Raw genomic sequence first — 27,688 nt, 5'->3', positions numbered from 1 at the left:
ACATTTCCCATTACTAAATTTCTTTAAAGAATAAGTTGCTCTAATGGTTCTGTTTATGAAGTTATACAGTGCTTTCGTTATTTATGCTCCATCTTCTTCCCAAAAGGGACTTGTGGTCTGTGAGAAATAGGTATATAATTGATTTTAAATTTTTTTTTATTTACTGTTTCAAGGCTGGCAAATGATCTAAAATTATAAAATGTAAAGAAAAGCTAACTATGGGTTACTTTTCCCATTCAGTTTATAGAGAGTAAAGCTGTAATAGTTTGGTAATTTTCTCTTCTTTTTAAGGAAAAGTATCAGTTTCTTTAGTATTTTCCAGGCATTTGAGATAATAGTGAAAACAATGTATTATAAGATTTCATATGCTTTCTTGTAGAGTATGATGGGGCTCTTAAAGATTAACACCACCTAGATTTTCATCATTCTTTCTTTTTTTCTTTTTTTAGATTCTCGCCTCTATTGAGCTGCTGGCCCGCTCATTGCCAAAAATTCACCGCAGTGCATCCGAACCCTCTTTGAATCGGGCTGGCTTCCAAACAGAGGATTTTAGTCTGTATGCTTGTGCTTCTCCAAAAACACCCATCCAAGCAGGGGGATATGGTGCGTTTCCTGTCCCTTTAACAAACTAAATGAGTGACAGAGTGTAGGACGGTAGGGACAAAGGAAAGTGAACATATGTTTGCTTACATATTTGTTAAATTGAATAGGATATTCTTTTTTTTTAAGGTGAACAAAAGAACATGTATGTTTTTAAAGACTGGATATAATTGTTTTGCCAATCTAAAATCCATACTTAGCATTAGAGTTTCACCATTGAAGGGTTTTTGAAGTTCTCAGACATTGCTGAAAATTCACAGTACCTTTTCCAGAGGTTTTACTTCCCGTTCCAAGTTTCTTTTGTTTACTTGATTATTCTAATTGTTAAACTTCAGTTAAACTTTCCTCACTCACCTTTTGCTGTTAGCTGTCCTGCGTCCATCAGGGGCTCCAAGAACAACGCTGCACCTGTGTGTGTGATGGCAGGTGGGAAGCTGACAGTAGGTTAGTCTGTGTTAGTGAAGGTAAACTGAACAGGTCTAATTAGGAGTCACTAAAATTGAATAAGCTTATTTTTATTCTTAATATTTTTTCTTATAACTATTTCTTTTTGTTAATACAGTTTGGAAAATATAGTTGTCCTTTATTCCCTTAGAGCAGTATAAATTATGGGTACAGGTAACCAGAGATATTGCTGAGTGGCATGTTTGACATGAGTAACATGGTTTAACTTTGGATTTTTAGTTAATATTTCTTTATATATTAAGGATGTCTTACACAATGCAGAAGTCGAATTTCCTTACAAATGCATTGCCTCCTCTTCCTTCCAAAAAGTTCCACAGAATTCTGTGAGAACTTGTAGGTTTGTTTTGTTCTTCTTTTAGATAACTGTGGTTGCCAAACAACCAGGTAATGGATTTTTTAAAAATTATTATTATTTTAGGTTATACTCACCTCTCATGATGCATATTAGCAATGACTTATCCGTGTGTCTCTGTCCTCCTTATTATGAATGTATGAATTGTTTTTTTATTCCACGGTGTGTGTGTGTGTGTGTGTGTGTGTGTGTGTGTGTGTAGTACGTTTAGCGCTTTCTAATGCTTACACTTTCTTATGTAGAAAATAACTGTAATGTGGCAGTCAGTATATTCTTACTGTGAACCAGAATCTTACCGGGAATCAAAAGTGAAAGAAGCAGCATTGCTGTCATCAAAGAAATCACCGTCTCTACTTCAGAGTCAGCCTAGGGACCAAAGCCAGCCTCTTAAATACATCTTCATTTACTCAGTTTGGAGTTGTGATGATATTAAATATAACTGACAGTTCCAGGGTTATTCAGGGGCACACAGATGGCATTTGCATAAATGCCATCCTTCTTGGAAGCCAATAAAGAAGAAAATCGGGAGGACCTTAGTGATAATTTAGTCTTGTAAGTATCACAAATAAATTTTTGAAATATTTTCTTTATTTGAACAAGTTAGATTTCATCCAGGGAAACCACTCAGTGATAAGTTTGGCATACCTTGTGCCCCCCCATTTGGGTATCTTAAGATAAATAATGCCATTCATGTTTTTAGAAATCAATTCATGACTTTGAATGTAGGAAGAGTAGTGAAAAAGAACGTTTATTGTATTTTAAAAAATGAGAATAAGAAAGTCATAAAAGAATGTGACTTATTCAGAAACATCAAAGTGTGTGATTTCTAAATCTTCCAGTGATGCTAAAGATGTGATTATTAGTAACTATTAGATTGGGTTTTATTTATTCACAAATTGAATAGCAAGCATGTAGCTAACAAAGTTTTTACAAATTGACTTGGTCTGTGGAATGCTCAAAGGTTTGGGCATTTTGAGGCACAAGAGTCAAAGGATCTTTTTATTAACAGAGCTCTTTCATAATTCCTCAGCATACTTTCTTCACTTTTATCTTCCTTTCTTTGTTCACTCTCTTTTTTTCCCCCCAACACTACCCACACTAAATACTACCCAGCTCCCCACATCTGCATTTGACACTTTTCCTTCCTTTGTTTACCAGTCTCCTTTGCCAGAGGGCATTTGCTAAACTCTTAGAGCTGCTCAGAAAACTCATTATACCAGGGGTCCCCAATCCCTGGGCCACACAGCAGGAGGTGAGTGGCAGGCAATGGAGCGAAGCTTCATCTGTATTTACAGCTGCTTCCCATCGCTCACATTACCACCTGAGCTCCACCTCCTGTCAGCATTATGGTGAATTGTATAATTATTTCATTATATATTACAATGTAATAATAATAGAAATAAAGTGCACAATAAATGTAATGTGCTTGAATCATCCTGAAACCATTCCCCCGACCCCATCCGTGGAAAAATTGTCTTCCACGAAACCGGTCCCTGGTGCCAAAAAGGTTGGGGACCACTGCATAATACCATCCCATTGACATTTGAACATGCCTTCAAAGGACTGCATAGTAATTCTCTTCTTTCCAAATTGGGCCCACTGGAAATGTTATTGGGAGAACATTAAAAATAGAGCAGGTGAAATATATAAATAACATGGATCTGGAGAAGTAGAAAGCATTAGAATGATACATGGTAGTTTCCCTTTCTGTTGTTGCTGTTTGTTTGATACTGAGTTTTAGATGTATTCTCCAAATAAGAAAAACATTATTTTCCTAACCATATGTAGAGTTAATCTTTTTGACTAAGGAATTGAAACAGAAGGACATTCATTATCTTGCAGCTGACGGCTTCTTTCCTAAAACCTGAAGCCTCAGATATTTTCATTAAAGTTGATATCCTTCTTCAGAAGGCAACCATTTTATAAAATTTGTTTTACATTTTAAAAGTTTTACCAGTCAGTGATGAGGAATGAGGTTTGTCTTCTTGGTTTTAAGTAGTTTAGGGATCACAGCATAACTCAAATACTTCAGGTTTGTTTGTTTTCGGATATTACAGGATTGTACCAACCATTTAAATACTAAACCAGTAGTTAAAGTCATTCTCTCTAAAATAGTGACTATTTAACACACTTGCTTATTAAATGGCCTTTCTCTCAAGTAGATCACACTCAATTTAAGGAAATGATCTGCCTTTTTTTTTTTAAGTGTTATGAAAAGAGTATTTCATGACTAAAACGTTTGGTCAGTTATAGTCTTATTTGAGAATTACTGAACATTTCTATGGTACTTTTTCTTTTACTAAATATTTCATCTCTCCTGTGATCATTTCTCTAAGAATTTTAAGAAGTCCAGTGTGTCTCTGGCAGAATGTTCCTCATCCTTTAGAAACTGCCTGAAAGGTCACCACAGAAAAAGAATGGGACTTATTCTAGTTTCAAATGACTGCCCCCCCTACATCTAAGACAGGGATTTATTTACGTACAAAATAACGTGTTAGATTTTTCACAGCATATTTAATCTTTAAGGAATTCTTTATCAAATTATATGTGTAACAGCCACTGAAATACATTTAATTCTAGAATTAAGGGTGATTAGTAATATCTTAAAACTAGTTAATCAAGTCCTTAGCTTTCAAATTAACAAAGCATGATATTTGAGGTGTCTGAAATCTTGGGATCTTCCCAAGTGTTCTTTGCCTCGTTCCTTAATAAAGTCAAATGGAAAATAGAGCTTAGGTTATTCTCAGCCAAAAAGGAGGTTATTTAAAAAGTTTCATTTTGGCCTCTGCTTGATTTTTTGGTTAATAATTAAATTATTTTAAAGTCAGAATATCTAGATGTTTCACTTCAAACAACTTCACACAAGCAGAGTTGGCTCTTACCTCAAATAAAATAGGGTAGGAGTTGGGATAGTAGAGATTTCCTGATAGGCAAGGAGGAATAAGCAAGAAAAAAAAATTTTTTTTTTCCAATAGCAGATTCATCTCCTGTTACCCTGTCTTTTCCTTAAATTTTCTGTGATTTCAGGGACATATGTAGAAGGAGTTTTATTTTATTGATCTCTAAACTATGAGTCCTTTTTTTCTTTTTTTTACCCCCCTGGACCTGAAGTCTGATTATGAAAAGAACCACATTCCATTAGAAGCAGTAGACTCTGGTAGCGAGATCTTTAGTGTTTGCTTTATTGGTATTTGATTTGAAGTTTGTTGGCAAGATTTTGTGCTTTGGGGGGTTGTTTTGTGTGTTTGTATTTTTAAGGCTAATATTTAAGTTTGTAGAGAACACTGTTAAATGAAATGGAGTGTCTAATTGTAATAATGAGTAGGAAACATCTGAAGATTTTTTTAAGTTATTTTTAACATGGTATATAAGATTTGGGCTTAGAGTTTATCATTTTCTGATATTTTCTCACTTAATAGATGAATTCTAGCCATTTTTTATAAAGATTTCTGTTAAGCAAATCCTGTTTTCACATTGGCTTCCTTTAAGGAGTTTTAGGTTCTGTTAGATACAGTGACTACTCATAAAAACTGTCAAAAATTGCTTTTAAGAAATGTATTAAAATACTTCTGAAAAAATAGCAACCATAAGCAAAGGTAATAAGGATGTTTATGTATTTCTAGAGTCTCTGTTAACATAATAGCCTCCTGTGATTATGCTCTAAATGTTTTACTCTCCAGGGTCTTATTAATTTGACTTTTTTTTCTTCCAATCAGTGCCAATTTCCCCAGTTCTTTTAACTTTAAATATGAAGGGTAATAAATGTTTTACCCTTCCTTGATCTTTTGACTCAAAATACCTTGGTTAATTGTTGAAAGGAATCCTTAGATGGAAAGAGATAGTATCGCTGTCTGCAGTCCAATTAGTAGTTGTATTCAGAACAGGAAAGCAAATTATTAATTATTGAAAATCATTTAGGGGGTCTGTTAATTGTTAAGACCTTGGACTTTGGAGTCAGCACCTGGCTTTACATTCCAACTCTGCCATTTTCTGGCTGTGAGATTTCTGGCAAGTTACTTAAAATCCCAGCTTGCTCCTCTATAAATTAAAGAGAAGTAATAGTACCTGCTTCATAGAGTTATTATGAGGATCAGATGCAAATGTGTATAGTGTTGAGTGAGGCATCTGGTATACTATAATAGACACTCGAGTAGTTGCTAATATTATCAGCATACAATCTGAGGGTTCAGTCAGCCAGTCGTTAGCAATCCATTGTTTGTTGGAACATGCCAGTGTTCTCTAGTACACCAGTTGAAATCAAACAGCAATCAGAAAACATAGATTATTCCTCGATTAAACAGTGTATTCATATAAGTGATTGCTTGGATCCTCATCAGAAGCTATGTTACAGAAAAATGATGTTAAGGCTCACTAAATTCTGATAGCTGTCAGTTATCAACCAACCCCCAGAAATTAACTGTGGTGTATTTAATAAGAGGAACCCTAGTTTGAAGTAGAAGCTGTGGACAAAATAGTAGGTGAAAAATAATGTCATGAAGCCCCCAAACTCAGTAAGCTAAAAGAGTGTAGTACCTCAGAGGGTCTTTGTGGTTAAAAACATTTTTATGCTGAGAATAATGTTCATTGACATGTGCCTATAAGTAATTTTTTGGTAGTTTAAAAGGTGAAATGAACTACAAATGGGAGAGGTCTGAACTTTCTTTCCTTCATTCAAATGTGTGATGTGGACAGATCATTTGACCTGTGAATTTTATCTTTTACAAAATGAGAATAATTCCTGCTTCTTCCTTCCTAATAGTGGCATTATAATAATGAAAATGAGTTGATAATTTAGGTGGAAAGTGTTCTACAAATCAGCCTTACTGTTTTACCGTCAGTTACTGAGAAGTTTTGTTCATTGGAACTGTTTCAGCTTGATTAGAATCATAGCATGTAAAACCCAACTGGGAAATTATCTACAGACTTAATATCCTATATAAGTTGTCATCTTTCATGGTTACAGCCTTTTTTGCTTTTAAATTAGTGATGTCGTTGCTAGATTTGTAACATATAGCTAGTCACCTTTCAGTGAGGTTTCCATGAGGCTTTTCTGTGTCTCTAGGTTATTTGAGATAACTTTTTTAAAATTAGCTCTTGTCCTCCCTCTACAGGAGAATTTGCAGCCTTCAAGTAGCCACACCATCATGACAGCATCTACTCTTATTTAAGTCTTGTGTTCGTACAATTTGTTAACATCAAAACACAGTTCTGTTCCTTAACTCTTTTTAAAGATAAAAATTTTCAATGCATAAGCTGGTGTGGAACAGAATGGAATTTCCCATCCAACAAAAGAGGGAAGAATGTTTTAGGAACTAGAATTCTCTGCTGCCAGTGTTTCTTCTTCAACACAAATACCACGTGCATACAAGTCTGCCCACTCCCAGGAAGAAAGAGGAGACCCTGAGTTCTGACCTTTTGATGGTCAGGCATGATGGAAAGAAACTGCTGCTACAGCTTGGGAGATTTGCTCTGGAAAGTCTGCCAGTCAACTTTGCCCTTCTAACCACCAGATCAATATGTGGCTGATCATCTGATGGGGCAGTTGCAATCACCAAGCCTCGTTCTCTTTCCTGTTCTGGGATTTTGTTGTGGAGCTCTTTCCCCTAGCCACCACTGGTTAATTTCTGAGGGATGGAACAAAAATGCAGCATGCCCTTCCTGTATGGTGCATGTTCAGTCCTTGAAAAATTTTTACCAAAATGAAGCTATTTTATTTAAATGGAGGGTGAGAGATGAGGAGGTAGGTTTTGGTGTAGAGGAAAAGGGAATGCTGCATCTTTTTCCTGACCTGCTGGGTCTCTGGCCTTTGTTTCCTCGCTCACTCAGGCTCTGCCTGGCGGGCAGACTGGAAGCTCTGGCGCACATTGCCTTCTTTTCCCATTGGGTCCAGCAATGAAGACGAGTGTTTGGGGATTTTTTTTCTCCACGATGTAGCAAGTTCTCAGGAAAATACAATTGATATCTTCCTCCTAAGCTCTTCCAGTCACCAATTACTTATGTGGCTACTTTGTCCAGGGCACAAAATGCCTGTATCTAATTAAAAGCCTACAAAACTGCTTGATAACAGTTTTGAATGTGAGACATTTATATAATTTAAATGTAAGGTACAAGTTTTAATTTCTGAATTTCTTCTATTATATTTTTATTAAAAACAAAATAATTTTCAGATTTAATTGAATTGGAATAAAATAATACTTCCCACTAGAATTATATATCCTGGAAAATTGTATTTTTGTTATATAAACAACTTTTAAAGAAAGATCATTATCCTTTTCTCTACCTAAATATATGGGGAGTCTTAGCATAATGACAAATATTTATAATTTTTAAATTAATGGTACTTGCTGGATCCACACTAACATCTTTACTAATATCTCATTGTTTCTTCCAACTAACTCCTGCACTACATCCTACATTTTCTTTCTAGTCTTTGATCTAGCATATGCAACCTCAAATAAAAATGGTGGTGTCTCCATTCATTCTCCTCCTTCCTTTTTTCCCAAGCCTGGTCTTCAAAAGGTTGGTTAACTTTGGCAGCCGAGTCCCCCAGGCAGAGAATAGAGCAATTTTAGGTGTATTGGGACTGAGGGAGGATGTGAAAAGCCTGACATCAGTTGTTTTTATAGAAAGAACTGCTGTGGTATTAAGAACCTTGTTCCTTATCTTTATAAATGGGGAATATAACCTAGTCATAACTTCCCTTGACCTTTACTGAAGTGTGGTATAAATCACAGTAGTAGCAAAGAAAGTGACTCTGGATGTATTAATGGCAAATACCCCCCTTATCATGAATCTGGCCTCTTATCAAGATTTAGGAATGTAAATCAAACGTACCTAGCCCAACCAAGCTATGTAGTGAAGGACCTGAAAGAAATTAGACAGGACCTATAAAATAAATCAGGGAATTAGAAATTATTTAAAGTTTTCAAACTGTAAATTGCCCCGCTATTTTTCAGCCTATTAAAGCTTACTGTCATTAGATGATTTCTTGCTACGTTACCTATATTCAGAGGAAGGCCTGTTGAAAATTCCATGGACTTGTAAAAGATTGTCCCAGTAAAATGGGAAATAATCCTCAAGTTATTAACGAGTTTGAAAAGCAGTGTGTTCTTTAGTCTTTCGTGAGCAGAGCAGTATCTTACAAAATTGAGAAATTGCAAGAATGAAAATGATTTGTGGTGATTTGAAGAGCATCTTGTGTGCATAATGCTGCCTCTCTTTTAAAAGCATTGTTTATTTTTCTTTTTAAATATGTCCCCACAGATGCTTTTGAACATGCTTGTGTTACCTTTTCCTAGATTGGAGAGAGCTGGGCTTGAACAGTAGGCGTGTCCTGCCGGAGCTTCTAGTGCAGGACTCCCTCCCTGAGCACGGCAGGAGCCAGCACAGGAGCTAGTTATGGAGGGAGCTTAGCATTGGAGTTTTCAACACAAAATTCAAGGTGATAAACACTGTTTTCTTCCCTTTCTTTTTAGAATACATTGCTATCTCATTTCTTAAATGAAGCTGTGCCCAGAAGCCAGGCTCAGGGTATTCTTGAGAGATTTGTATAGAGCCCTTAAAAAATAAAAATAAAATTTTAGCATTTCCCTTTTCTTCCTTTTCTCCATTAAATACTTTTTCTCTAGTTTACAAATGGCATGGAAAAGGAATTTCCCCTGAGTTTTACATGCTTTTTTTGATGCTTAGACTACAGATAGACTTGAGCTCCTAAGAAAATACAAGGGAAGAACTCCTTGTTTGTTGTGCAGTGCACTTTATGAGTAGTTTGTATCGATATTATGTGGCTGCTTTACTGACAGGCTTGTAAGGCTGCACTTATCCGTCTTTCCTGTAAGGCGGCTGCAGTGCCTTCTGTAGTGTATTTTATTTTGGATAAAGAGAGGTGACACCTTCTGAAAAATTTCAGAGTAACCATAAAAGATTGTTTTAAAGTATGTAGTATTCCTGATGGACTTTTTCATCATTAAACTAGTCTAGGGTCTAAACTTTTACCACTGAAATAATATTGACCAAAAAGTAATTTATAAAAGGGATTTTGTGAATAGAAAATCCACTGTAATCATTTGTACTTAAGTGCACTCTTAAAAGAAGATTCTGTCTCGCTGTCAAACTCTGGTTCCTTAACATCCAATCCCTGGTTGTGTTTGCGATCTGGTAGGACATGCTAAGGCAAGCTAGAAGATAAAATCCCATATACTTTAGTATACGTGTTATATTTATGTCAGTGTTGGAAAAGAAAGAGCAGTTACTTAGTAATAAAGATCCAAGACTTCAACACTGTCAACCTGAAACTTTGTAAATATTTCCTAGATTCTTGTTTGGTGCGGTCACAGCTCTTTATCACACAATGTTATCTTTTACTCATCAGGCAATTTTGGAACTGCTGCACACCCCTCCTCAGATCTCACCTGCCCCTCTCGTACATTCACCTCTCCAGCCTTGTGCACACCTCATTTAGCTTTACTTTGAAACACATTGCAGGGTTCAGGTGACCTCTTCTAAAACTACCTCCTCAGAATGAGGTAATGAATAGTTATTTATTTTAAAATATGAAAAGTCAGGAGCTCTAGAACATGAAGATGATTTAAGATTTTAACTTTTATGTGTACTTGTATTTGAGCCTTCTCATTTTGTCCTAAAGGGCATTATACATTTAAGCAGTAATACTGACAAATGTAGCTCAGAGTATCTGAATGTTGTTGAAAGTGATGCCAGAATCTCTTTAGGGGTACGTTTCAGAATTTTTAACCTTACATCGGTTGCATGAAATTAAATAGTTAATGGTAACACTTCACTAACAGTGATATAATTTTAATTTTTGGTAGGCTTAGCAAGACAGCACATCTTCATAATGAGTTAGCCGCAGCTTCATCACATGCACAGATGCTCCTGTAGAGAGACTGCCCAGTTAAGAGGGTAGAATGATGACCCATTTTGCAAGTTTCTCTTCTTTGTCCAAATTGGCATTCTTTGTGCTAGAAAATCAGCACTTTGAGAATAGCAATTTCAACCATTAGACTAGTAAAAAGCAAAACAAACAAAAAAACCATAGCCAGACATGGAAAGTTTACTGTGAGTATAAACAGCAAATAGCTTACAGGTCATACATTGAAATGGTGTAGGTAAGGCTCTAGAAAAATACCTTGACAATTTGCCAAATGATCTTACTGTGCCTTCATGATGCAATAAAAAAGCTAAAATTTTAGCAGAAATCAGTGATTTGTGAAGAGAGTAGCCACCCTGGTCTAACTCAGCTGTGTTAATATTTTTTAGCGTGCAATTTAGACTGCAAAGATAAATGCACTAAAGAGTTTATAGCCAAAATCATGTTTAAAAAAATGAGAAAACACACAGGTAAATTTTCAGTGAACAAAATTATTTTTTTAAAGCACATAATCCCTAGTATAGTCAGATATATTTATCACATAGAGCAAATAGGTTGAAATCATAATTCAGTGACATTTCTAGAGAAACTTTTTCTACTCCCATAGGTTCTTCAAAGCATGGAACTTTTATATAACAGGAATGTTTGACAGACATTTTAAGAAATTGCTATAGTTTAGGGTTGAAGTTACTATATGCTGGGCAGCAGTCATATGTATTAACTAGTGAGAAGGATGAAATTAACATATAGGACAGAATTTGATTTTCTCAGTTCCCATAGTACTGCTGCCAACCTAGACACTGATTTTCCAGAGTTTGAAATATAAACTTGCCTCTCAGGATTTGTTTGCAAATTAAGTGGGACTGTCTTGCTAATGCTCTGGGGGCCAGGTGGAATCTCCAAGGGCTCCTCTATGAGGGGACATAAGGCTGGCGGGTGTGAACTGGACACACTCCATGGTGTGCTTCTAGTATCTTGATTCCTTGCCACCCCCAAGAAAGGCTTCAGCAAGTTCTCTAGACGTTTCACTAAGGAGTATTACTAATGCCCATAGGTTGTTGAGCACCCGAGGGGTGCAGTAGCATCTCTGCCTGATTGTATATTGGCCCCCAGAGGAGAATGAAGTGGCCAGTGTACTCATATTCCATGTTGCTAGCTCTGGTAAATTGAAAATACTGGTAAGATTTTTGTTTTATTAGTACCCTAGAGAGTAAGCTTTGTTTTGTTGTTTGAAGATAATCAATTTTCACTTCTGTTTGGGAAAACATTTAAATTGAATTTCAGTCCTAAATTTTGCCAGTTGTGGCAATTAACAGTTTCTATCAGGTGTTTTTAATGTAGAAGAGGACAGAAACTAAGTCCTAAAATCTTAAATTAAGGTAACAGTGGTTTATTTTAGAACGCTTAGGGGTGGTTAGTCTCTACCTCAAAAAATTGATTGAGTGTATCATTTATTTCAGTATCCACAATTTCAGCTGTTGTTCTTGTAATACTTTTTTTTAACCTTTTGACCCCCTTTACCCAACTGTTAACTTAGTCTTATTACTAAATCAGTTTCATTAAAATGTTTAATTTTATTTAGCAGTTTTGACTAATTACAATGATATAAGCAGTTGTGCATGAGGACACAGCCAGTGAGTGTATCTGGGTTTTTTTGTGATGCTTTTTTTTCTTAAGAATTCTGTAGGTTGAAGTACTCTTTGAAAACAAAGAACTAAAATATGTTTATTCATGTTAGCATAAAAAAAAAAAGATTTGTGCAAACCATCTGCTTCTCCTGGCAGGCTGAGCACATTGTCCAGCACCCGCGAGTGGCTGGTTCTCATCACAGAATCTATGTAGGGAATCGGGCATGAAATTCACTGAAGAGGTGGAGCAGAGGAAGTGTTCTGTTTACAGGAGTGGAGATAGGGCTTATGAGTAAGTTGCTTAGTAAGTTGGTTTTGTTTTGAGAATTATTGTGTTACATTTGTGTGTTAAGCTTGTTTTAACCCACTTGTGTTTTGGTGGAGTATGTGTTACATAAGAGGAAACGTCAGACTAGCATAAGCAACAAAGCTCACAGTCTAGGCACAGGTGTAGACAAAATGGACCAAAATGGGAGGGGGGAGGGTATGGGAGTAAGTCTAGGGGTAGGGAAGAATTGATGTGAGGGTGGGAAATAAACTATAATTACCTGAAATAAAATGTAAGAGTGCAATAAGTGTGCTTTTTATTCTAAGCTGTGAACGGGTTTTTAAAAAAATCATTCCTTCCTAATACATTTGCCTGTGTTCTGTAGCTGATTAAAACCAGCTATGTAAACATATAATGCCTTTTTACTCATGTTAATTACCAACATAAATGGCTAACCTTTATGTCTTATTTATCTTCATGTTATGTTAGTTTACATCCAGGGGTGTGTATGTGTGTGTATGCTGTAAATTTTCCCTCCTTCGTTTGAAAACGCCTTTGTTGGGTCCTGTGTGTTTCCTTTGGCCATGCCACAGGTTATAGTCTCAGCTTGGCCTTCATATCGCCTGATTTGAAGGACTCTATCACAGTGACATAGCTCATTCATTTGTTGTGCACTCTGACCCTTTCCTCACTCAGCAATTGCTGTTTCTTCTAAAATATGAGTGTACGAGATTGAAATTAACTGTTTAACATATGTCCCTTTGAATTCTATTTAGTAGTTATGATTGCTCTTTGGTTTGGACCAAGAAAAAGGAAATCCGTGCCCCACCCCCACCCCCCCCTTTCACTTATTTCTGGGTTTGAGGACAATTCTTCTGTAAGAGAGGGGAAAGGGAAATCCTTCATGTTTTAACTGCAGTGAGTTAATGGCCCCTGGTTTACTCCAAACCTTATGGCGATTCACATTCACATTCCTCTCCTCTCTTGCTGCCAGAGGTTTGGGTTTAGTTCACTTCAGTTCCGCTCAAGCACTGAAAAGGTTCTCATGGAGTCTGGGGTGTGCCCAGTGAAAAGATGGGGACTTTTTAATTGTCCACAGACCTCTCTATACCTGCTTTGCGAAAATTACAAAGGAGTAACTATTTTTAAAGCTTATTTTTCAATTCATAAAAAAAGACATTTATTTTCAGTCAAACAGATGATGTTTCCCTCTTGTCCCTTAATCCTCAGTGTTTGCTTGAATTTTTTTTTTTTCCAATTCTTCCCCATCCCCGCTTCTTGATACTTTGGGTTCTCTTTCCTGCTCAGGTCCTTTCACTTGTATTTTGGAGTTTTTCTCATGTAAATTTGTACAATGGAAAATATTGTTCAGTTTGGATAGAAAGCATGGAGAATTAAAAAAAAGATAGCTGAAATTCAGATTGAAGAAATTTATTTCTGTGTAAAGTTATTTAAAAACTCTGTACTATATAAAAGGCAAAAAAGTTCTATGTACTTGATGTGAATATGCGAATACTGCTATAATAAAGATTGACTGCATGGAGAAGTCTTTATCAAGATCATTTTTCTAGCACTGTCACATTCAATAATGGAAGTAGGGCTTTTGATGGTCAGTTCTATCAGGCAGTGGAGGAACTAAGAAGTGTACATTGTTTCCAGTTACCGCTTGGTGGGCAGAGGTATTTATGAGAAATATTTTAAAAGTAAATTGTCAAGATGAATACCTAGTACATTGCACCGGCTACATTTTTGTAGTAGAGAGTTTTTTGTCTGGTGTTGGTGATTATTCTCAAACATTTTATGATGCTGTGATCTGACTGTTCCCCTCCAGTGGCTCAAATGAAGTGTGTGCTGTAATAGAGTCGTTTAAGTAGTAGTCTGTAGAAGTTCCATTTTCTGAACTTTGGTATCTTTCAAACTTTTTTGACACAACTTCCAGTAATACATTTTCTATAGGAACACAGACAGTACACACAAATACATGTATTTGAAACTATGCACTCCTCTTTTACACTTTTTTTTTTTTTTTTTAATGCTGGCTACCTTCCCCCATGAGTTGATTTTATGCATTTGATTTCATAAAGCTTGAAAGACACCTAGAATATCATCAAGGCTATGTCATATTACCAGGCAGTTTCCAGAGGAGAGGTAAACAATTTTAAGACTTTACCTGGAAACCCTATGTCTGAGAAAAATATAAACAGAAAAGTCTTCAAGATGGTACATATTTGAGGAATCTGGTTTCTGGTCTTCATGCCTCTCCAGCAAATCATAAAATGCTGTTGAGACAAGTATTTTCTCTGAACTGCAGTTTTCTCATCTGAAAAATGTAATTCTGTAATAATTACAGAAACTCATTTTTAAATAACCTTCATACATGATTACAGTAGGGTAATTGTGGATTCATTTCTTAATGCATTATTCTATAAGTTTTCCTTAAAATTTAGTCCAGAATTATGAAACTTTTAATTATTGTGATAAAATTCTATTATAAAGAACCCTACCATACTAGCTCTTCTAAAATTTTATCAGGGGCTGTAGTAATTGGGCCTACTGTCTGGGCTGTGTAGTTCTCCTAGATTCATAAAATGTTAGAGCCAAAAGAGTTCTTAAAGATTACATGGTTTAGGGACTTCCCTGGCAGTCCAGTGGTTAGGACTTTGCACTTCCACTGCAGGGGGCCCAGGTTCAATCCCTGGTTGGGGAACTAAGATCCCACAAGCTGCGACGCACGGCCAAAAAAAAGTTTATATGGTTCAGCCTTAAAGATTTCATGGTCCCCTCATCAGCTACTGAATATGAATCCCCCCAGGGATGACTTCCCTAGGCTCACGTAGCCAGGACTCAGTCATGACTTTTGTTTCCAAGATCACTACTATGCATTTTATATATACTGTATGTATAAAATTTTGTTGTGGTTGTGATGATGGTTATAGTGAAATTGAGTGACATTGAGTTTGTAGCTAGAAATGGATATTGTGCCAGGTGTATTCCACTTGCTCCTTCTGTCTTCTCCAGGCAAGCAAGCCCACTGCTCATGCAGGTGATAAAAGGTAAAGGCCCAGTTGCTCAGGCAGGTCAGTACCAGCTCAGGCAGCTCCTGTTTCCTCCACTGTACACTGATGTCCTGCTGAAGCTCCTGATGAGATTGGTGACAAAAGGTACCCGGGTCAGCCTCTTCTACAGAATAGTTCTAGAAGCAAGTGGAACCAAGATGACTTCTGTACCTTCCCAGAACATGCACAACAGGTGTTCCTTACACAGTACCTCCCTGGTCTCATAACTTTATTAGGTAATCAATTGTGGTATTTACACTCAAGTTTCCATAGGAAACTTAGTAAACTTACAAATTTGTGTGTTAAAATTTGACACTTAATATTCTGTTGCCATCAATAATTCTTTCACTGCCTACCTTTCCATTTATGAAGGTACATCTGTCCATCTACCAGGCTACACACTAAAACTGACTTAGAATGTACTTTTAGCAACTCAATAGGAAGGAAGAAAAGGTCATCCTAAATGTCTGTCTTGCTTTAGGCAGAGGAGAGGGGTGGTACTGCATCTGCTGAAATAATGTTTACAGTTTATCTCCATATGGAGGCTTTTCTATAAAAATCAAACCAGGATTCAAGGGTCACTATAAACTTAGCTTAGACCCAATGGTCTAGAAATAATAGTTGCTTCCATTCCTTCATGCCAGATGTAGTTCTGAGGGCTTTATGTGCTAACTCATTTAATCTATTTAATCCATTTTACAAATGAGGATATTGAGGCACAGTTCAAATAAGTAGTCTGCCCAAACTCACAGCAAGTAAATAAATGGTAGAACTATAAGTCAGACCAAGCAAGTTTGGCTCCAGAGCCTGAGTTCCTCAAGCACTGTGCCAGTTTTTCAAACTGCAGGTTGAAACCCATTAGTGGGTAGTAAAATCAGTCTCAACCATTTTTTAAAATGTAGAATAGAATATAAAAGAAAATGTAACATAAGTTTTCATAAAACTTTTGTATTATTTATGTACGTATGTATACATACACCCACACACTAGGTCACAATGTAAAATTATTTCTTAGAGTAGGTAGGTCATGATCAAAAAGCTTTACACCATCTACCTCACTCAGACCTACAGCCAGACAACCAGGATTTGAACCTCAGTTCTCTTAAGTTGTAGCTTGCGCAAGTTACCTATCTACAGCTCAACTTACTCATCTATAAAATGGAAAGAATATGAGGAGGGTGGAGGCCTATTCCTTGGGCTGGGACAATTTCTGCATCAGTGCAAGCTGATTTCACAGCCCAGGTATGGAAAAGAGGATCCAGCATGTGGAGGCCACACTGGCCAACTTTAGAAGACTGCTAGTTTTAAAGTTATCTTTTAATTCAAGTCAAGCAACTCTGATTGATTTCTAAGGAAAAAAGCTAATGGGATTATCCTACTTGAGTTCACTGTTGCAGATTGTATTCCTTCCCGAAACAACTTTCATCCATCGGGGCGGGGGTGGCAGGGGGTGGCGGCAGTGGAGAACAACAAATAAATGAAACCTAAAAAGTACACAGAGATCTAACGGTCTTTTAAAGACCATAAATATTTATCAGGTGAGACAGCACACTCCTACACAGGTGAGTAAACACAAAACCAAGGAGAGCCTCAGACACCCTGTGCAACAGGCTCAGGACTGCTGGAGCTGGCAGCGGGGAGGGTGAAACTGTTCCACTTAGCTTTTGTTGCCATTATGCCCACTCTAACACCTAGGGAGAACCAAAGGGGGGATGTGAAAAACCTAAGAACTAGGAACTCGAATTGGACCACCCCCTGCCTAGAGCCTGTCAGAAGCTTTCTCACTGCATTTAACATAAAATCTAAACCTGCAACCATGACCTATTATCTAGTCCCACCCTCTCCTCCCCTGCTGGAACCCCACTGGACTTTCTGTCCCTTAAACATGGTGACCTTGGTCCCTCCCTAGACCTTGGTTCTCGCTATTCCTTGTCCCTGAGGCACTCTTCCTTCAGACCCCGCACAACTGGTTCCTGCTACTTGTTCAGGTTTCAGCTCAGATGTCTTCCCCGCCCACCAAAAAGATCAGCATCAACCATCTCTAGCACCCAATGTTATTTCCTTCACAGCAATTAGTAAATCTCACTTATCTACTTGTCTGCCCTTCCTAAAAACTACGTTCTCATCTGTCTTGTTTAGCATGGTATTCCCAACACCTAGGTGGTCAAAAACCTAAATTAAAAATATGAATAGTTATGCTTCTGGGCAAGTCATTAAGCCACTCTACTGCATTTTTTTTTTTTGCGGTACACTGGCCTCTCACTGTTGTGGCCTCTCCCGTTGCGGAGCACAGGCTCCGGATGCGCAGGCTCAGTGGCCATGGCTCACGGGCCCAGCCGCTCCGTGGCATGTGGGATCTTCCTGGACCGGGGCACGAACCCGTGTCCCCTGCATCGGCAGGCGGACTCTCAACCACTGCGCCACCAGGGAAGCCCCTCTACGGCATATTTTTATCTGTAGATAGAAGAAAATTCTGTCCTACCTCCTCTCAGAATTGTGATGCTACAGAAGGCTGAAAAATACTTTTGAAACAAATTTTTGAAAAACTACATCATCCTATTTCACCCTTATCTCACATTCCTCTGGTCCCTAAGAATTCCTAGTTAGACGTGTGTCTTAAGAGTTCCACAAATGGTGACTCAACACAATGCCCAGCCCACAAGAGATACATAAACACAACAGATGGACCACACCGACTTCTAACCTCTGTATACTTGGGCAAGAATACACTAGCAGTAGAGAAATGGCAAGAGTTTCACATAAACTGTCAGTGTACATACGACTTAAGACATCAGCTAAGGAGGTAGGCAATATGGCACTGTAGTTAAGCGTGGGATCAGACCTAATGTCATCACTCATCAGTGTGTGACCCTAAGCAAGTTACTTCATTTCCTTGAACCTTGATGTCCTCACTGATAAATGGCACTAAGGCTTATCTGTCGACACCATGGGGTACCCAAGAAGACCCACCAAAAGGGCTATAACCAGTTAGCACAGCAGTTGGGAGCACAGGAAATAATCCATAAAGGGTGGTTGTCATTACCAGAAATATCCATAACTCAGTTCCTCATTCTTGACCAAAACTTTAATTTACAACTTAATATACAGTATGATGTCTGTAACTTCTTGAAATTCTCACCTGGCTCCTGCAAGGAAACAAAAGTGAAAAGCTTTAAGAACTTTTATTTTCAATAATTCAAATCCATCATTCTTGTTCATTCAGTTATTCAAGCATTCATTGAGCATCAGTCATGTGAGTAGCCCTGCAGAAGAGTCAAATCACCTTGCAGATTTCTCAAAGGGTTTACAGTCTAGCCATTAAAATGTTAATGACTGTGTACAGGAATACTGGAAAATATGTAAGAAAATAGGAAGAGGCTAGTGCTGGCAGAGCCATTAACACTAGGGAAACAAGAGGCCTGGTAAGGACCTTGTAAGGCCTGGTAAGGACTCTTGTCCATAGGAAAGCCAGTGACAGGAAACGAGCTATAAAACAGCTTCACTGTTTGCCCCACCACCACCTGCCCCCATATACACAAAACTGCTGTGATTTTCCTGTCAATGAGCTCCTTCAAATTAAAATAATAGCAATACTAGTAGTATGATTTAATGGGAACACTTAACTGTCTCTTAATGCTTCCTATCCTTTAAAACAATTTCCAAGGTATTTTGAATGATGGCAATTATTAATGTGCAATGGTTAATTTTTTTGTTTTACATTTTTATTGTGGTATAATTAAAGATAAAATGCACAGATAATTAAAGGTCTAGTTCAACGAATTCTGACAACTGTATGTACCCACATAAACCCAACCCCCAACCCTACCTCTATAGATGAGTATCACCAGTTTGCAGACTTCATATAAATGGAATCATTCATTATTAGTACTTTTAAGTGACTCACTCTTTTTGCTTAATATGATGATTTTGAGATTTACCTAAATGACTGTCTTGTAACTTGTTTTGTTTTGTTTTTTTTTGCGGTACGTGGGCCTCTCACTGTCACGGCCTCTCCCGTTGCGGAGCACAGGCTCAGCAGCCATGGCTCACGGGCCCAGCCGCTCCGCGGCATGTGGGACCCTCCTGGACCGGGGCACGAACCCACGTCCCCTGCATCGGCAGGCAGACTCCCAACCACTGCGCCACCAGGGAAGCCCAGTAACTTGTTATTTTTAATTGCTGAATTATTACTCAATTGAAGGAATATACTGTAATATGTTTATCTGTTCTCTCACTGATGTACAATTAGGTCTAGTTTGGAGATACTAAGAAAAAAATTGCTATGAAAAATTTTGTACGGATGGCCATATTATTTTCATTTCTCTTGACTAAATGCCTAGGAATAAAGTCGTTGAATCCTAGGATATACGTGTTTAACTTCATTAGAAACTGCCAGATAATTCTACAGAATTGTTGTACCTTATTACATTCTTACTGGCAAATATTCCAGCTGCTCCATATTGTCATCAGCATTTAAAGTTGTCAGTCTTTCTAGTGGGTACAAATGATATCTTACTGTAGTTTTAATTTGCATTTCCCTGGTGATTAATGATATTAAGGGCCTTTTTTCATGTGATTACTGGCCATTCATATATCTTCTTTTGTGAAGTATCTGCTCAAGGCCTTTGCCCATTTTTCAATTGGGTTGTTCATCTAATTTTTGTTGATTATAGAGGTTCTTTACATATACTAGATACAAGCCCTTTGTTGGATATATATGCTGTATTTTTTCCCAATTAGTGGCTTGTATATTTATTTCCTTAATGGTGTCTTTTGATAGCAGAAATTTTTGATTAGGCTAAATCAAATTTATCAAGTTTTTTTTACATCAGTGCTTTTGTGTTTTCTCCAAAAGTTTTTTGTGTGCCTTAAGATTATGAAGATACTCTCTTGTGCTTTCTTTTAGAAGCTTTAAGAGTTTGGGTTTTATTTTTAGGTCTATTATCCATGCAGTGATTAATTTAAAATCATATTAAATGAGAATGTCTTAATCCGTGAAGGATTTGTGAGGAAAGGAACTCCTCCTAGTATCTTCCTTATGAAAGAAAAACTCTGACTTCCTGATTGGGAAAATGAAAGGGCCACAACCTTTTACTGTTTAAAGAGTTAATTCCATGCAATTCCATATTGTAACATTCCCATATGCTCGAATTTTCCATTAAAACGCTGAAGGTAGAACACTGTACTTTTGCAACTACAAACAAGCTCCGTATCTATCTTGTCCATCACTTTAAGCCCTGTGCATTGTTGGTGCTTAAAAAGTCTTTGATCGGGCTTCCCTGGTGGCGCAGTGGTTGAGAGTCCGCCTGCCGATGCAGGGGACGCGGGTTCGTGCCCCGGTCCGGGAGGATCCCACGTGCCGTGGAGCGGCTGGGCCCGTGAGCCATGGCTGCTGAGCCTGCGCGTCCGGAGCCTGTGCTCCACAACGGGAGAGGCCACAGCAGTGAGAGGCCCGCGTACCGCAAAAAAAAAAAAAAAGTCTTTGATCAATAGATAGATAAATGGGACCCTAAACTGTAACATAGCTTAGGAAAAAATAATTTTTTTAAACATAAAAAGGAAGATGAGACTAAAAGTGTGTATGGGGAAAAGGGGGCAGAATGACAGCAAATGTGAAAATACCAAAGACAGAAATTAGACATGATGTGTTAATTGTTCTTCATGCTGTTATAAAATGCACTGTTTCTTTGAGACCATGATAGGTGCAAAGTCAAAACATGTTTATTGACAAAAGTTAAATATAACTTTAAAAAGAAACTTGGGGTATACCCACTTGGAAAGAGTTGAGTCTACATTTTCAGTCTTCATCATCAGGAAGGATACCTAATTCTTCATCCGTCCACTGAGAAGGATCTGGATATGGAAAGTGACCCTAATGACAACCAATTAAAAACAAAGTTCATGAATCTATACTTCACGCAACTAAAAGAATCTACACTCCATACAGCTGGTTACATTTTAAAAGAAATCTTGAAAACAAATGTGATTAAAAAAAATCCTTGGGCTTCCCTGGTGGCGCAGTGGTTGAGAGTCCGCCTGCCAATGCAGGGGACAGGGGTTCGTGCCCCGGTCCAGGAAGATCCCACATGCCGCAGAGCAGCTGGGCCCGTGAGCCATGGCCGCTGAGCCTGCGCGTCCGGAGCCTGTGCTCCGCAGCGGGAGAGGCCACAACAGTGAGAGGCCCACATACCACACACACACAAAAAAAAAATCCTCAAAATACCACAGGAACAAATTCTCCTTCAACTATCTGATGGTCCAGCTATTCTTCAATCTGTTCAAAATGAGCTGTGGCCTGAATTTTAAAAGCCTGGCCATCTTGGAGCTACTGGCCTGAGCCAGCATTTGAGTATGTGTTTGTGATGGAGCGTGGGCGGTACGGAGACAACAGATTGCAAAGATACCCCATGTCACAACAGTCTTTTGAATCCCTGACAAAACATAAGGTCTCAAACTCTCCTGTCATTCCTGCTGGGAGATTTGGAAGCATTCCTTGTCTATCCTGATCTAGGGCATATTCGGCTGCATCATTATCTAATGCCAGACAGCCACACAATAATCCTGACAGCGGACCTACAGTGAGATAAAGGTGTCTATGTGCTGCCACAGACACCATGCAGCTCCTTACTGGGTGACAAGGGCACAGAGAAATTGTAAGAGAAGTGGGATATTAATCAACCTGATGCTTCTAGAACTCACTGTATAAATTTAAGATTTTTCCCTATCCTAAAAAAAACCCCAAATTTACTAAAATTCAAAGTATTCTGGGTCAATAAGCATGGATTTCAACGGCTTCAAGGTGTAATTTCCTAGAGAATAGCATCTGTGCAAATGTGATTAAAAGCTCCTTTTGAGGCCAATGACATGTTAGAAAGTCACCAGTAACTAACTTCCCTCCTGAGGGAAATTAGCCCACATCCATCCCACCTCAACCTGGCTGCCTTGGGCCTCTCGACAGACTAAATAACATTTATCATTTAAAGGCACTTAACTGTGAAACTTAACCTGCGGATGAACCCCTACCCTAGCTTGGAAAGTAAGAGAATTAGCTTCTATAGTCTCCCTTCCAAATATGGCCACCAAACAGAAACCGTAAGACATGGGCCACCTACATGTAATATACATCCTTGAGTGGAAAAGGTCAGAGACAATATGTTTCATAAAATAAAAGGATTTCTGCATATACATAAGGACAATGTGGTGAAGAGATACATCCAGGTTGAAAAACAGTCTACAAACAGAAAAAAGAAACAAGGTAAGCTATTAAGAGATCTTCCCTCCCCACACGCAAAGGACAAGAATTCTTCTCCTGCACTTACCAGCACGGCATCTGAGTCATGCCAAAAGCGCCAGAGAATCCAGAACCACATGGTTGCACTGAAGAACTCTGCCTTGATCACCTGGGATCTGGTCAGCTGGGGAAACTGCCTGTACTGGGGCTCGATATGCACACCTCCACCAGCACTACATGACAAAACGAAAATGTTAAGCAGCTTGCTATATCTTCAAAGTATGAACTCATCCAAAACTTTGAGTTACAGCCAGAAACTGAACCTTTCTCATCTCCTCCATGAAATACAGAATGGCAGTGCTCCACAGTCCCTCGAAATACTCCTTTTTCAGAAGTTGCTTTAAACTTGTGCAGCAGCAAAAACTGGCCTGAATTGACAAGAGGCTAATTATGATTTTCATTTAGTGAATATTCATGTAGTTTACACCAGAAATATGAATGTGCTGATTATGGGGTACTGACCCCAAGGGTTTTGATTAAGGAATCATAAACCTGTAGTAGTAAGTCACTAGCTTATCCAGAAAAACAAATCAAATTTACTTTGTCTGGTTAGCCATCTATTTCAAAGGCAAATTATGTCTCTGCTCTATTACAATCTTTATTAAAAAACCACTTTATGGAAAAAAGGACTCAGCAGACCCTTTTTAATAAGCCAAAAGCACTGAGCAAAGCAAAGAGTCTTAAACAGTAAGTTTGAACAAGTCTTTCTGGTTTTTGTGTTTTCATTTACTGTTGACAAGGTGAGGAATATAATCCATATGAGCTATCCTCATGTTATTCAGTTGGACTGTAATTATCACAGGTTGAATCTAATTCAAATAATAGAATTTATACTTAATGGGGCTACTTTCAAGTCCTATTCAGCAGCTATATGTATGCTATTACATACAAATGGATATAGAAAATTTAAAGAGAGGGACTTCCCTGGGTACAGTGGTTAAGAATCCGCCTGCCAATGCAGGGGGACACAGGTTCGAACCCTGGTCTGGGAAGATACCACATGCCACAGAGCAACTAAGCCCATGCACCACAACTACTGAGCCTGCGCTCTAGAGACCACAAGCCACAACGACTGAGCCCACGTGCCACAACTACTGAAGCCCGTGCGCCTAGAGCCCGTGCTCTGCAACAAAAGGAGCCACCGCAATGAGAAGCCTGCACACTGTAATGAAGAGTAGCCCCCATGCGCCACAACTAGGGGAAGCCCAGCGCAGCAATGAAGACCCAACACAGCCAAAAATAAAAATAAATAAGTAAAAAAAAAGTTTCCGTCAAGCATCACTGCTTTACACCCTGAATTTATCATACTGTTTCCGTATGCCAATGATATTTAACAGTATCTATTCAGGATCTATCTGCATATAGATACTACATTATATAAATAAACCATGGGGTGGGAATTCAATATATTGTTAACAACAGGCTTCCTCTTTGATAGGTTTTGGATATAGCCTAGTAATAAGTACCCATCAGTTAAACTCATTTACAATAAGATTTGAGAATTATAGTTTAAACCCATTCCCAGAAACTCTCCACATTTAATTACTGCTAGAGTGACATGTTTTAACTATGACTTGAAATAAGTGGATCACTGACTGCAAGGTGGAAATCTTTTTGAACAAAATTTGAAACACTGCAATTAGAGAAAAGGAACGCATGACATAACAATTGCCATGATTAAGGAATATAAAGATTCCACAAACATCTAATGTTATGTTCCAAGACAGGTTGTTAACTGCACTATGGCAAACTAGACAAGCTGAACAACCCTCCAAATTGAAACGACTACAATAGTAGTTGAGTTTTTTTTTAATTTTTAATAAATCATTGACCAGACACAAAAGAAAGGAATCTACCAAGGGCAAAACCCAAGTTAAAACAAGACCTGGAAACCACATGAACACTGAAGCTGGCCTTCGCCCTGAGCGTTTCTGCTGTTCCCCAGACTCTGTGACCCTCTACCTGGACAGCTGTGGGAGACAGGAGAAGCCTGGGGCCCACCCAAGATGAGAAGTCTAATTACTAGACCCCTGAAGAAAGCAGCAGCCCCATGATATAAGAGTGAATGGGACATAAACCTGCCATGAAGAAGGGAACAGGAATTTGTTACCAGCAGCCAGTCCTCAGGTGGGTTTGCACCCAAATTCACACTACCTGGGTTTTGGACATTATGGTCCAAGAGAACCTCAACCCAAGATTTTAAAGTGGTATTGGATTCTCTGAACCCTTGAGAAGCAAGACCTTAAAGAATTCTGACAGATAAAAGTTCCAGGAAAAGCTCACAGTCAAAAATTACAAGGAAATAAGACACTATGAGTGAGAATCAGCAAAACAACAGACAGCAGTATCAAATATACAAGACTTGAAAAATGGATAATTACCATTTATAATACAGAAAACACGTTATTTTTAAATAAAAGTTTGAAATTAAGAGCAAGGAACAAGAAACTATAAAGATCAAGTTTGAAACAACAGAATTTCTAGAAATAAAATGTAATCATTTGAAATAAAAAGGATTAAAGCCAGGATTAGACACAGCTAAAAAATATGAAAAGAGGTTAGAAGGATGAGAAAACCCAACATATGCCTAATTCGTGTCCTATAAGAAGAAAACAGAATGGGGAAGAAACAATATCCAAAGAAATAATGGCTGTTCCAACCCAGGATTTTTAAGTGTCAAGTTTAAAAAAAAAAAAAGCAAGCACCATAACTCTCCGTTAAAGTTACCTTTTTAAAACATAAACCAAGGATGAATTGGGAGATTGGGATTGACACATATACACTAATATGTATAAAATAGATAACTAATAAGAACCTGCTGTATAAAAAATAAATTCAAAAAAGAAAAATAAAATGCAATAAAAAAAGTGTAAAAAAATAAAACATAAACCAGATCGTATTACTTTCCTGCTTAAAGCCTCCAACAGCCTGCCATCATTCTTAGAATAAGGCCTCGTCCTACAAGGCCCACCCTAATCGGGGCCCTGCTTGTCTCTCTACCACTGTCTCCTCACCAGCTTGCTTGCCCATTATCAGCACTCAGAACCTTTTCACTTGCTGTCTCCTTTGTCTGAGAAGCTCTTCCTGGCATTTTTGCATGGCTGACTACTCATCACTTAGGTCTTAGTTCAAATCAAACCTTCAGGCCTGCATTCCCACATCATCCTAGGTATAATAACCCACCCACCAACCCCAGACACTCTCTAGATTAATCCCGTTTTATTTCCTTCATGCCACTTAAGAGTACCTAAACATGTTCTTTTCTACTTGTTGTGTCCTCTCTCCAGAATGTAAGCTCCATTATCTTTCTTGTATTCTGCTCTATCCCCAGCACCTAGAAAGACTCTCCAGAAAACCTACTGACTTAAGTATTCACATACTGTGAAATACAGTGTGTTACGGAAGTACCAAGACCTCAGTGAAGAGGAACACCCCCTAGTCTTCCCATGCAGGTCAAGGGCTATTGTTGGTGGCTCTCCATCTCTGTCCTTGCTCAGGTCACACATGCCTTTTCCTTCTTGCCACCCCACACCTGTCCCAGCTCCATATCCTTAATAGACACATGGCTTTAGGCAAGTCACTCCTTTAATTTTCCTGGTCTCAGTTAAACAATACTTGTATGATCCTTAGTAGGCACCAGCAGCCCTCTTAAAACATTTTAGAGATTTGTTATTCATTTAATTACCTGGAAGTCAACATTATTATCCCCATTATATGGGTGAGAAAACTCAGTTATTAAGAGATCATGAAACTTTTCCAAGCCATACAGCAAAAGTGTGGCAGAGATGAGATTTGAACAGAGGCACTTTGGGGGCTGAATCCTGCTTTTAACCACTATTCTGCACTGCCTCTTGGTAAAGTGTAGATCACGGTGTAAGGGGCCTGGCCCATTACTTGGAGAAATCCAATGTACTATTTTCAGTCCTGCTCTTACTGAACCTCTCTGCACTACCAACTCCTTTTTGGTAGACGTGCCCTCCCCTGGCATCCCAGCACTATGCTCTCCAGCCGGTTTCTTGGGCTACATCATGGGTGACTCTGCTTTTGCTCACTCTTTAAATTCTGGTGTTGCAAAGGTGAACTCTATAGTATGGGACTTTGGGTGATAATATGTCAGTGTAGGCTCATCAACTGTAACAAATGTACCGCTCAGGTTGGGAATGTTGATTATGCAGAAAGCTATGCACGTGTGGGTCTGGGGATTTATGGGAAATCTCGGTACCTTCCACTCAATTTTTATGTGAACTTAAAACTGCTCAAAAAAATACTTTAAAAAAAGAAAAATTCCGACATTGCCCAAGCATTTACTTTTGGCTCTCTTCTCTTCCCACCCTTCGGCACTCTCTACGGGTGACTGCCTCCACGCCCGTGCCTTAACTAATTCTCTAGTCTGCAAGCACAGTAATTTTTCAGAATTAAAATCTGTCCTCATGGCCTCTGATTAAAACCTCTCAACGACCGATTATCGCCTGCGTTCGAAACCCCTGAGCCAGGAATAAGGACTCTCTACCATTCCTTCCCTACGTCCCAAGGTCTCCTGTCTCACCTTGCCCCGAACTTGACGCTTCAAACTACACAGGCAACGCCCTCGCCTCCCCAACTCCTGCTCTCGCTTCCAGATTAGCTCCAGCCGTGTCCACGTTCAACTGTCAACTTCCCGAGGGCAGGATCCCGCTGGGGCAGGGCCCGCCCGAAACACACTTCAACCTGCCGAGCGAGCAGAGCTCCCCGCCCCACTTCCCCCCTCTCCCGGGCCCCTGGGTCACGCCGTCAGCCTACGAGTCCCAGCATGCCTCGGGGTGGAGGTCGCTGCAAACCCGGATCTGCCCGTGGGGCTCGGCGTCAAGGTGAGGGCGTCCAGAAGACTGGCACTTTTCGTTAGATGCAGGCGAAGCCCCCACCGCAGGCAATACTCACTGACGGACTCCAGCGCCTCCAGCCGCCCGCGCGCGTAGACCCCCGAAGAAGTGGCCTCCAACGCGCGCTAAAGGCGCTAGACGCGTCAAAGCCGACATAACAGCCCACGTTCGGTCAGCACTCCCCAGGCCGCACCGCCGCTTCACGTCACTTCCTTTGGCGCCCCTCCCAGTGACGTCAGTGGCGTCGCCCCGCCCATCTCCCGAAGGGGGAAGTACGGAGGC

The 27,688-nt window shown here is 38.9% G+C and overlaps 2 protein-coding genes across 4 annotated transcripts in view; one reads left to right on the top strand and one right to left on the bottom strand.

Annotated features, from left to right (window-relative positions):
* The window catches only part of BRAF (B-Raf proto-oncogene, serine/threonine kinase), a 159,188-nt gene extending 146,797 nt beyond the window's left edge, over positions 1 to 12,391 (top strand). The window contains exons 18-19 of one of the 2 annotated variants that reach the window (XM_082846985.1): positions 450 to 603; positions 8,716 to 12,391. In XM_082846985.1, coding sequence (XP_082703111.1) covers positions 450 to 603; positions 8,716 to 8,813 — 252 coding nt within the window. In that variant the 3' untranslated portion in view covers positions 8,814 to 12,391. Of the gene's footprint in view, positions 1 to 449; positions 5,901 to 8,715 lie in introns of those variants that run through there. The other variant, XM_082846984.1, reaches the window with a different exon arrangement.
* Positions 12,392 to 18,300: 5,909 nt separating this feature from the next.
* On the bottom strand, positions 18,301 to 27,615 carry NDUFB2 (NADH:ubiquinone oxidoreductase subunit B2). 2 transcript variants are annotated; one of them, XM_082846825.1, is made up of 4 exons: positions 27,465 to 27,615; positions 22,576 to 22,720; positions 21,030 to 21,128; positions 18,301 to 18,402 (listed from the first exon to the last, which is right to left on the bottom strand). In XM_082846825.1, exons 1-3 carry the CDS (start codon positions 27,560 to 27,562, stop codon positions 21,054 to 21,056), a joined length of 318 nt encoding a protein of 105 aa, XP_082702951.1. In that variant the 5' UTR covers positions 27,563 to 27,615; the 3' UTR covers positions 18,301 to 18,402; positions 21,030 to 21,053. The 2 variants fall into 2 exon arrangements, with proteins under 2 accessions (XP_082702951.1, XP_082702952.1); XM_082846826.1 differs by lacking the exon at positions 18,301 to 18,402 and having other exon boundaries at positions 21,029 to 21,109.
* Positions 27,616 to 27,688: the final 73 nt, after the last annotated feature.

The sequence above is a fragment of the Leucopleurus acutus genome, assembly GCF_964270905.1.
Source record: "Leucopleurus acutus genome assembly, chromosome: 9".
NCBI lineage: Eukaryota > Metazoa > Chordata > Mammalia > Artiodactyla > Delphinidae > Leucopleurus > Leucopleurus acutus.
The sequence above is the reverse complement of the archived record's forward strand: the minus strand, read 5'-3'. Positions and strand labels throughout refer to the sequence as shown.

Excerpts from the sequence above, each read along its gene's own strand:
- NDUFB2 (XM_082846825.1), bottom strand. The coding sequence starts at position 27,562 with ATGTCGGCTTTGACGCGTCTAGCGCCTTTAGCGCGCGTTGGAGGCCAC. Across the intron at positions 22,721-27,464 it reads GGAGGCGCTGGAGTCCGTCA|TGCTGGTGGAGGTGTGCATA; the intron begins GTGAGTATTGCC and ends TTTGTCATGTAG. Across the intron at positions 21,129-22,575 it reads ATGACTCAGATGCCGTGCTG|GGTCACTTTCCATATCCAGA; the intron begins GTAAGTGCAGGA and ends GGTTGTCATTAG.